The following is an 11849-nucleotide window of genomic DNA, read 5'->3' as shown; positions in this document are numbered from 1 at the left end:
GGATGCGGTAGATAACGGAGGTCTTTTGATGAGTTCGTGAGGAGTCAGCTGGAAGTTTTTACTTCTGGTTCTTCTGAAGAAGGAAAAGTCCACAGCGACTAACGTTACTTGAAGATAAAAACTGCCGGAAAAGAAAACTCAAGAGGAAGATCTTGAGAGTCTTGAAAGGTGTTGTCTCAAACGAAGAGGAGTTTCTGACCCCAGATTATTTCGGGCTAATCGCTTTTGAGAATTCCTATTCTGTGTGGACTGGCCAATACCAGACGTGAATTTTTGAGCGGGAGAAGTTCCCTTTGTTCCCTTCATGGCTCATTTGCATGTTTTATGGCCGGTCTGGAATTTCTGTAGTTTTAACCCAAAATATAGTACAAAACGTATGATGCGTTTCACAATCACATACTGTACCTCATTGTTCGAGGAATGAAAAGCAGATAATATTGATACCAAGAAACAAACATTTGGAATAGATTAAACCAAAGATACATACATACACCTGAATATCAGTGTTTTATGGCTTTAACTAATACAAATAACGAGTGGTAACTCAGCTAATCTAATAGGGAAACGTACAAACAACACATGCAATATACCAGATATATTTGTAGAGTATAATAGAGTAACGGTCTTTATGTGTGTGTGTATTTGTGTGTGTTTGTGTGTGTGTGTTAGTTTGCTTGGCCAGCCAGGCCCATCGGGGTCATTTACAGCTCTTTGGGACCGTGTTTGAAGTCAGATGGGGGAGATGATAGTGGGGGCGGGACTGGTTAGAATCTCCTTGATGGCGAAGAACCATCTGGCAATTTAAACTCCCATTAAAAGTAAAGTCTCTGACCAGAACTGTAATTTATATGCAAATGTCAAAAGGCTAAAAGGCTCTCTTAAGCCATAAACACCCCAAAGATCATGCATGATTCTACGCAGACGCTACAGACATCAAGTACACTGTTGCAAGATGAAAAAAATCTACGTGCTTTGAGTGGTCTATGGCAGGAACAATTTCACAGTGACACGAGATCTCACAGAAACTTAAAAAATTTATTTAAAAACACACAAAATACACAAACACATCATCCCTGGATAACTTTTGATTCACTATACATTTGTGTTGTTTACATTATATGCGCCAATTGCCAACAAAACACAGACATTTGATGCAGTTTTACTTAGCACCAGTGGATCTTTTACCGCTGGTACTATATGGTTATTTTAATGATACATGTCAAGAGCGCATCAATGCAATGTGCGAGCAGAAATGTCTCAGTTTGCAAACAGATTCCTTTCACTTTGGCCGCTTTCACTCATTCATTACATGCGTGCGCTCAAACTAACACCAGACTTCCACAACTGACTGACGAAATAATAAAGAGCACCTTTAAATTTAAAGGAAATTACAGATCCATCTTTGTTTCATATTAGTGCCTATGTATAAAACGAATTGGGCAACTTGTAAAATACATTTAATTTAGCAAATATCGTACAAATTCATATGAGTGAGTCTGTACAAATTCATACGAATTAGCCACCTTGTAAAAAATGTATGAATTGCTTATGAAATGTAAAATCACAAATCAGACAATTTGGTCTGACTTCATATTTGATGTTTTAATTGCACTTTTTGCACAATTTGCACAATTTTGATCTATTTTGATGCTCTATGGAGACATTTGTCAGATTACTAGTGTCTTTTTCTGTATATAAAAGACTGGAATCCCCATTTGATCTCTGTTTAATTGTCTAGATTTTGGAGAATCATTTGAGATAATAAAGAATGATTTTTCCTTCCTCTGGAGAGAAACTGAATCATGATGTTGTTCTGCAGATTGGCGCAGATATCTGTGGGTTCTTCGATGACTCGCCGGAGGAGCTTTGCAGACGTTGGATGCAAGTCGGCGCGTTCTACCCCTTCAGCCGTAACCACAACGCACAAGGGTACAAGGTCTGTGCTTGTGCTATTCCTTAAACACCCATAACCATTCAGTCTCGATGCGTATGAAGTGTCTTCCTGGGCTATCTGTTACAAACGTGTCCTCTCTCTATGATTGCTATTTGTAGAAGGGTTATTTCTCTAATCATTATTGCGAGACTGGCGTTAGAGGAGCAATCAGACCTCTGGAGTGAGAGTTTGAGAAGGCAAATGAGGATGAATGGAAAATTATATTATTGGTGAAATTAGATGAGTACGATTTGACCTTTTAGTCAGAGAGCAATCATTCCATGGCTGTCTCCACCATGATGAACATATTATCAGTATCTCTTCCTGACTAGTTTTATGTGCCTTTCTAACAGGACCAGGACCCTGCAGCATATGGCGCCGACTCTCTCTTGGTGAAAACCTCCAAGCATTACCTGAACATCCGATACACCCTCTTACCGTACCTCTACACTCTCTTCTACAAGGCCCACGTCAACGGAGAGACTGTATTGCGTCCCATGATGCACGAGTGAGTTCGTGAATATGTGCAAACAGCAGTGTAACAGTTTCAGCCTCAACTGCTTTATAAGAATAGTTTCCCGCTCTGCAGGTTCTATTCCGACAGTAAAACCTGGGGAGTGCACAACCAGTTCTTGTGGGGAGCACATCTTCTCATCACACCTGTGTTGGATCCTGTGAGTGAACACACACACACACACACACACAATATTTTATAGGCACATATGGTTTTTACACTGAACAAACCGTATATATTCTATCCCCCTACACCAACCCTACCACTAAACCTACCCATCACAGAAAACTTTCTGCATTTTTACATTTAAAAAAATATATAACTTTTTATGATTTATAAGCTCATTTCTTTATGGGGACCAACAAAAATAATCCCCATAATTTAGAGAATACCAGCACAGACACACAAAAATTAGCTGATTATCTTTCTGTTGGCTTCTTACTCTCCAATATCTCGCTCATATTCTCTCTTTCTGACTCTTGAAAAGCCATGACAGGAGGACCATATCTTTCTGAAAAATGACCACCCATGATGGTCTACTTGTTAGTTTACTGAATAATGCTCATTACTAAACTATCAAAATAACGTTTACCATTAAGTTTAGCTCATTTTCCTGTTTGTTTGTTTGTTTCAGGGTGTTGAAAATGTGGAGGCCTACATTCCAGATGCCATCTGGTATGACTTTGAGAAGGTAAGACCTTCCACTCGAACCACAGTAAATAATGGCAGAATGTTACATGATTGTGTAGCCTAGTGAACCAAACTGAGAGACCATTTTGAAGGCTCAGGAAACCTTTGCAGGTGTTTTGAGTTGATTAGCTGATTGGCATGTCACCATATTCTAATTTGTTGAGATAGTGAATTGGTGGTTTAAACTACTTCAGTCTGCGTGCATTGAATTTATTTAAGACACGAGTTTCACAATTTGAGTTGAATTACTGAAATGAACTTTTCCACGACATTCTAATTTATTGAGATGCACCTGTATATATATATATATGGGTGACTGACGTGACACTTATTTTTTGTTTGTCCATATTGTTTAATATTGCTTAAAAGTGTTAAAATTCCAAAATTAATTTGCAAATTACTTTTTTTCAAGTCTAAAATGTCTAGTTTGAATTCAGTTTGAGAGAATATTTGGGGGACAGTTGCAAAAATGTCAATGTTGTGTAACCGTAAAAACTTCATACCAAATAATTGATCTTATTTAAAAAAGGTGAAATTCTCAATCAATAAATTCTCAATAATAATTCTTAGTAAATAAAAGTAAACGGAACACCATTGTTCTGGATATTAAACTTAATTTGGGGGATCATGTCGAGTCAAATTCCTGAAGTGTCAAGGTGGTGTAAACACCATTCAAGCAGCCATTTTGTTAATATTAATGAGTATTCGCTTTACAAATTACATTTGAAATATTCCCACCAAGGCCATGTGCTTACATAGGTGTCCATGATAATGCCTGTCAAATTTGATTTTAAATTGAAATGTCAAATGGTGTAAATGGTAACGCCTTTCTGTTAGGGGCCACTTTAGTCAAATATCCATAGTTTATGATGCTGATTAACCATATAAACTAACCTAAATTTAAACTAAACTACTATTTGGAACTATTTTTATGTGTTTTTTAATTGAGAATTTCATCTTTTTCACCACAAGATCAGTTGTTTGGTGTGCAGATTTTACGGTTACACCACATTTTTGCAATCATACCCCAAATATTCTCTCAAAATTAATTAAAACCAGAAATTTTAGACTTGGCCTTCAAACAAGAGAATGTATGCAAGTAATTTACTTTTTACTTTAAAATGTTAACCCTTTTTAATTTAATCAAAACAAATGGACACAAAAAATGAATGTCAATAACGTCAAGTCGTCATTGACCCATATATACTGTAAGGGTCAAAGACGAAAAAGGGTTTTCAATCATCAAAACAATTAGTGTAATACAGCTTTAAACTGTTCTTGTTGTTTTTCAAGACATTAGAATGTCTCCTGTTTAACTAAATTTTTTGACATTTTTACCCTGATTTACAGAAGACACCCACTAAAATGTAAATATGCCTGACAAGATTGTTCCACTGAATGACAACAAAAATCTATTTATGACATATTAAAAGACTAATTAATTTGACCCCAAATAGTAATTACTTGTAATTTCACATTTTTAAACTTAAAAATTATCCTAGGTTTTGCCCATTTGACAGCAAGACTTTAATAATTTAAAATACAATACATTTTAGTATGCTCACTTATTCTTTATATATTTTAATGTCAAAATAAGTATGTTGTTTCAATTGTTTCATAAATATTACACTGAATGACAATGAAACATTATTTCACCCACATTTTGACATTTTATTCTCCCGAAACTTATTTGAAACCTTAAAAGTAGACGCTTTACTTGCATTTAATATGCTTTGTGTATATGAATTCACTTTTGTAAATTTCTCTTGATGCGGACATATATATATATATATATATATATATATATATATATATATATATATATATATATATATATATATATATGACAATGCAATTTTTGTTTTGTTTTACAGGAGGAACGGATTACCGATCGCAAAGAAAAAGTTAACTTGAACCTGCCTGCTGATAAACTTGGTTTACACCTGAGAGGCGGAGCCATTCTGCCCGCACAAAGGCCAGACGTCACCACTACATACAGGTAATGATGGAAAACTAAAAAAACTCCCCTAAAACACATATCAACTTTAAAGCTTAAAAAGGGGCCACAAACAAGAATCCCAACTTCAAAGGATCCGTTTTGTGTCTGCTCTTGAGTTTCTGTACGTTTGTGTTCCCTCAGCCGATGTCATCCCATGAGACTGATCATCGCTCTCGATGACAGCAATGCTGCATCAGGAGAGCTATTTTGGGATGACGGAGAGTCCCGAGGTATTTTGGAGGAACTTGCTATTAATTAATTTGTTCACTTCACCATCAGAAACAAAAATGTACCTTATACAGGACTCAATAGCAAGAATGCCAGAATGTCAGATGTTCTACTACTGTTTGACTTTTGTCAGAACTAAATGTGGTAACATTTTACATTGAGGTTCCATTAGGTAACAATAGTTATTGTTTTGACTGATTTGAACTAACAATGAGCAATACATTTCTTATAGTATTTTTCATCTTTAGTAATGTTAACTTTTCATTGCTAACAACATTCTAATTTACAGCATGTTAAAACGTGCTAGCATCGCACTAATTCATTCTAGAAACATGCTAGCAACATGCTAATTCATGGTAATCATGCTAGCAATGTCAAAAACAAGCTAGCAACCTTAATTCATGCTAACTCATGCTAGCAACATGCTTAATCATCCTAGCAGGATCTTAAATCATGCTAACATGTTAATTCATACTAAATCATGCTAACAATGTGTCAAATCATGCTAACAAGATGTTAATTCATGTTAGCGACATGCTAAAACATACTAACAATATATCATGCTAACATTGTGCTAAAACATGTTAAGAATGTGATAAATCATGCAAGAAACATGTGCTCCCTCACTGTCGCAAACTTCAATTTCAACATTTCAGTTCAACCTTTAAGCTTCTCAAACTTGTTTCAAACTTGTTTCAAACGTTCAGACAAGGCTTTTTCAAGCCAACTTCAAGCTTTGTTTACGAACTTTACTAGAAATGCCCCAAATGCATTTATATTTTATTTTTGCAAGAACAGCTATAATTTAACCCCATGACAGATATAAATATATACAATAAACTCACATTTTGTGTTTTTTCTTCAACAAAACATCACCTATGTTAACAAGGTTGATAACTTTACCTTGGTGAGGTTTCCTTTAAAATGAGCAGAATTTGCAACAATAAAAGGTTCAATACACTAACAGTGCAAATAAAAATGTGCATTTACAAGGTATACAAACACATGAACATGGGCAACGAATGTAAGATGTCGTACACTGGCCTGAAATCATCCTTACTTTTGAGCCATATTGTAGAGACTAAATTATTAGATTTACCCAAACGTTTCTGGACAACAACAAAACTAATAACACTTGTTTGACTCACACATAAAGTTGATTTTTCTCTCATAACTTCTTTTTCTCGTTTTCTTAGATACTCTTTCATCCGGCTCCTACATTCATTACCAGTTTTCCGTGGCTAATGTACGTCATCCTAATGTCACATTTCTGTTTGTTTGTTTTCAGATGGCTTTACATTGTATGTCCAAAAAGCAACATTTGAATAATTTTTAACACCAGCTATTACAAAAATCTGTAGTAATATCTGATCTTTTTCTGCTGGATCAGGATGTCTTGACAATGCATGTCACCCACAATGGCTACACAGATCCAAACAACTTGAAGTTTGAGAACATCACTGTAATGGGAGTGACCGGAGCTCCAGTCTCTGTGCTCGTGTCAGACGGCACCACTACTAATGCTCTGACCGAGTCCCAGGTTAACTACGATTCTACCCGGAAGGTAAAAGAGTGTTCTATAGTCAATGTGAAACTCTGTTTGTGACCAATTTTACAGATTTTGTTTGGAATAGGATATTTATCACCCTACAGAAATCGGTATAATGCACATTAAAGGGATAGTTCACCCCAAAATGAAAATTATCCCATGAATATATGACGTATGCGACGTATGACATGAAGAGGCAAACACTTACGCTACGTCATACGTCGCGTCAGTCGTGCTTTTGCCGCAAGTTTACCGATCATCGGAAGCTAATTACAGTTAATAAAGTTGTAAAAATTGATATTTTATTACAAAAACCCATCGATTCAATTCAGTAGGCCTTTATTAACCTCCCGGAGCCACGTGGATTGATTTTATAATGGATGGATGGACTTTTTTTTTACTTCAAACTCATGGCAGCCATTCACTACCATTATGAAGCTTGGAAGAGCCAGGATTTTTTAAATGTAACTCCGATTGTGTTCATCTTAAAGAAGAAAGTCATATACAGATTCCTTGAGGGTGAGCAAATCATGGGATAATTTTCATTTTTGGGTGAACTATCCCTTTAAGAGCTGGAATATAAAGTAAATAGGGCACCAGGAGAGGCTCTGTCATTCCAAGTTAGTGGATTTGTCAGGGCTTTCAAAGCACACATATATTAGGCTGTGATAAAGGGCATATTCTGATCTTAAACTACATGTGACACATTAAAGGGATAGTTCACCCAAAAGTGAAAATGTGCTTTTAATTGACCTCTCAGGTCATCCAAAGATGTAGGTAATTTCTTTCTTCAGTAGAGCAGTAAAAAAGATTTTTGGCTGAAAACGTGGTCCTCTGGTATCCATATAATGGAGGTCTATGGGTGCCGTCACTTTGAGATTCAAAAAAACATATGCAGGCAAAACATAATTAATACCCATGGCTCCTGACGATGCATTCAGGTCTTACACGCTCAGGGCCATTTGCCCAGGCTGTGGATTACAGGTAATACTGTTGTAAATAATGTTCAGTTTATTGCACAGACCGATCGTTTCGCTTCATAAGACCTCAATGCATCGTCAGGAGCCACGGGTATTAATTATGTTTTGCCTGCATATGTTTTTTTTTATCGCAAAGTGACGGCACCCACTGACTTCCATTATATGGATACCATAAAAATCTTCTTTACTGCTCTACTGAAGAAAAAAAAGTACATTTTAAGAATTTTCATTTTTTTTTAAATTGAGTAAATTAAGAGCAAATTTTCATTTTTGAGCGAACTATACCTTTAATGTCAACTGCTGTAATTTTTAGGATGTACTAATGCAAAGACTTAATGAAACGCAACAATATTTGACATTTTTGTTATTCACATCTTTAAACTAGAGGATAGGATTCCGACTTGAATACACATGCTGTCTTTTGCGTGATCTACCTGTATATCATTGGGTGTTTGTGGTCTCCTAGGTGTTGTACCTGAGAAACCTGGAGCTGGAACTGGGGAAGAACTACACAGTCAACTGGCAGGACAAATACAGAAACTCTAGGCACTTCGATTGTCATCCTGAAGCAGGTTCCGATCAGGCCAAATGTGAAGCCCGTGGCTGCATCTGGGAGGTCAGAGAGAGAAGATATTCCATATCTGATCCATGCATACGCAAAGACTAGTATTTCCTGTTACTGTTATAATATGATTTAAAACATCTGTTCAAAGTGTTTTTATTGTCTTTAATAGCCTTCAAATGTTCCCAACGAGCCCTGGTGTTATTACCCTGACACCCACGGCTACATCACCAGCAACGTGGTTGAAACGGCGAGTGGCATCACTGTAGATTTAGAGCGCAATACGGCTTTCCCAAGTCAACGTTCTCAATCTCGAGACATCAGCAAGCTCCGTGTGGAAATCACATACCTGAGTGGCAAAAGCTTGCGTTGGAAGGTATGATTTTCGAAATTTAGGATTACGACCAAGACAATGACTAAATATACAGTTTAAATAAATCAAAGTGTTTATTCAAAGCGACTTACATTGCATTTAAGGTATACTTTGTTAATCCATAACCTTGGTGTCAATAGCGGCATCCTGTTTTTAAGAATTAGGACTTAAAGGGATAGTTCACCGAAAAATGAAAATTACCCCATGATTTAATCACCTTCAAGCCATCCAGAGTGTAAATGACTTTCTTCTTTCAGACGAAGAAGAAGAGTTATAATATAATTTATCCTGGCTCTTCCAAGCTTTATAATGGCAGTGAATGGCGGTTGAGATTTTGAAGATCAAAAAAGTGCATCCATCCATCATAAAACTGCTCCACAAGGCTCCAGGGGGTTACTAAAGGTCTTTTGCAAGCCAAAATAGCCATATTTAAAACTATAAACAAAACTTCCAGTTTCCAGTGATTTACGAAGAATGAATTACGCATTCTTCGTAAGTTGTGGTCCGCTGGAAGCTGGATGTTCTGCTTTATAAAGTTTTAAAAATGGATAACTTTCTTACACAAACCCATCAATTTGCTTCAGAAGGCCTTTAGTAAACCCCCGGAGCCGTGTGGAGTCGTTTTATGATCCATGGATGGACTTTTTTGAGCTTCAAACCCCCCCCCCCCCCCCGTTCACTGCCATTATAAATATTGGATGATAAAATAAAAAAAAAACTCTGATTGTGTTCATCTGAAAGAAGAAAGTCATATACACCTAGGATGGCTTGAGGGTGAGTAAATCATGAGGTTATTTTCATTTTTGGGTGAACTATCCCTTTAAAGCAGTGGTTATCAAACCTGTCCTGGAGTACCCCCAGCCCTGCACATTTTGTATGTCTCCCTATATCTGACACACCCACATCAGGTCTTGCAGTCTCCACTAATGAGCTGATGAGTTGAATCAAGTGTGATGAGGGAGACATACAAAATGTGCAGTGCTGGGGGTACTTTATGGAGAGGTTTGAGAACCACTGCTTTAAAGAAATGAATTAAAACATTTAAGACTGAGATTAAGATTGATTTTGGTCTTCATATAGATCTTTGACCCAAGCAATGCACGCTACGAGGTCCCCGTTCCCCTCGATCTGCCCGCCATGCCAGAGACAGAGGAAAACAACAGACTGTACAGGGTTCAGATCAATAACAAGCCTTTCGGGATCCAAGTCATCAGAAAGGACACACAAGAAATCATGTGAGTAATACAGCTGAATACAGCTGTACAGAGAGGTTCTTTTGTAGTAGTTTGACTGTAGTTTCTACTGTTTTAGGACTATAAAAGCACGGTTTGTCTTCTTCATGAAAGGAACTCAGAATTATTCTCAGTGTTTCGTTAAATCTTATTCTGTTCTCTAGATGGGACTCTGCCGTGCCAGGGCTCACATTCTCCGATCAGCTCCTTGAGATCTCCACGCTCCTGCCCTCAAACTACGTCTATGGTTTTGGTGAAACAGAGCACCCCATCTACAAACATGACCTCAACTATCACAAATACGGCCTGTTTACCAAAGACCAGCCTCCAGGGGTGAGTGGCACAACCACTAGTGATGTTTTATAAGCCTTACTGTGTGATATGCCATCTGCCCTTTACAATATCTGGACAACTGAAATTGCATCACAAACTCAAACTCTAATCCGTTTCTCCCCATCTGTAGTATAAGCTGAACAGTTATGGAGTCCATCCCTTCTACATGGGTCTGGAGAAATCAAAATATGCTCACGGCGTCCTCCTGCTCAACAGCAATGCCATGGGTGAGCAAACCACACACTCACTCACCCAACTGGTGCTAAATGGTCTTATTTGGAGACTAAGACCAACCTAAAACCAGCCTTAGATGGCTTGCTGGTTTCAACTGGTCTAGTTGGCAGCTTGTTCATGAACAAAAACAAAGAAGACACTTTCAAAATGATCATCATCATATGGTTCTGTTCTGGGCAAGAACTCCCTGCGCATCCATGCAGCCTAGCGTGGATGAGAGCAGGGAGAGCAGCAATAACCCCTCAGGGTAAACAGAACAGAACAACATAAAAGTATTGCAGATATCATTAAGGTTCAATAATTTAATGTACATTAAAAAATTAGTCTGATTCAAAGGAGAATCAGAAGGCTGAATCCCGACTGACAGAGGAGGAGTTGGGGATGGAGGTGGGTAATTAGCTATTGAGCAATGCAAAAGCTGGTGATAATACTGAAGGACCTTGTACATGAGCACTGTGATAGGTGTCGCATCCCTATAGGTAGATGTGGATCAGCTGAAAGTCAGCTAATGCAAGCTTGACTAAAGTGACCTGCCAGAACTGATGCTACACTATGATTTCTGTCAGGACCACTATCGTCAATGATGACTGACAATTAGCATACAGTTTGGATTGGAGGTATGGTTCTGTTATGGGCAAGAACTCCCTGCGCATCCATGCAGCAATAATCCCCCGAAACAAAACCATATGCCACATCCCCAGACACAAAATGACAGTGAAAATTTTCAAGCCTTAAACAACAAGCATGTAACCCTTACCCGTTGAATGTAACAAGAATGTTGCCAAAGCATGCATAAGCCATAGCCACAAGCATGTTGCCCTAAACCAGATGACCTAACGAGTATGTTGCCAAGCCTGAAAAGCTTAATCAGCAACATGTTCTCAATAACAACCAGATAGCCTTAGAACAAGCGTGCTCCCAATAACAACCAGATAGCCTTAGAACAAGCGTGCTCCCAATAACAACCAGACAGCGTTAGAACAAGCGTGCTCCCAATAACAACCAGATAGCCTTAGAACAAGCGTGCTCCCAATAACAACCAGATAGCCTTAGAACAAGCAAGCTCCCAATAACAACCAGATAGCTTAGGAACAAGAGTGCTACCAATAATAACCAGATAGCTTAGGAACAAGCTGCTCCCAATAACAACCAGATAGCCTTAGAACAAGCGTGTTATCAATAACAACCAGATAGCTCAGGAACAAGAGTGCTACCAATAACA

General features: G+C 37.8%; 1 protein-coding gene across 1 annotated transcript in view; it reads left to right on the top strand.

Annotated features, from left to right (window-relative positions):
- Positions 1-10620, top strand: part of LOC107572113 (sucrase-isomaltase, intestinal-like) — a gene marked incomplete at its 3' end in the record, with an annotated part of 51071 nt that extends 40451 nt beyond the window's left edge. The window contains exons 17-29 of the mRNA XM_016258528.1: positions 1820-1936; positions 2287-2441; positions 2523-2607; positions 3082-3138; positions 5012-5136; positions 5278-5366; positions 6561-6610; positions 6755-6928; positions 8360-8509; positions 8628-8831; positions 9909-10063; positions 10225-10393; positions 10524-10620. Coding sequence (XP_016114014.1) covers positions 1820-1936; positions 2287-2441; positions 2523-2607; positions 3082-3138; positions 5012-5136; positions 5278-5366; positions 6561-6610; positions 6755-6928; positions 8360-8509; positions 8628-8831; positions 9909-10063; positions 10225-10393; positions 10524-10620 — 1627 coding nt within the window. The remainder of the gene's footprint in view (positions 1-1819; positions 1937-2286; positions 2442-2522; positions 2608-3081; positions 3139-5011; positions 5137-5277; positions 5367-6560; positions 6611-6754; positions 6929-8359; positions 8510-8627; positions 8832-9908; positions 10064-10224; positions 10394-10523) is intronic.
- Between the last annotated feature and the right edge of the window lie 1229 nt (positions 10621-11849).

This window comes from Sinocyclocheilus grahami, unplaced genomic scaffold (genome assembly GCF_001515645.1).
Source record: "Sinocyclocheilus grahami isolate Dianchi unplaced genomic scaffold, SAMN03320097.WGS_v1.1 scaffold1700.1, whole genome shotgun sequence".
Taxonomy (NCBI): Eukaryota; Metazoa; Chordata; class Actinopteri; order Cypriniformes; family Cyprinidae; genus Sinocyclocheilus; species Sinocyclocheilus grahami.
Note: the sequence above shows the minus strand (reverse complement) of the source record. Positions and strands in the feature narration are given on the sequence as shown.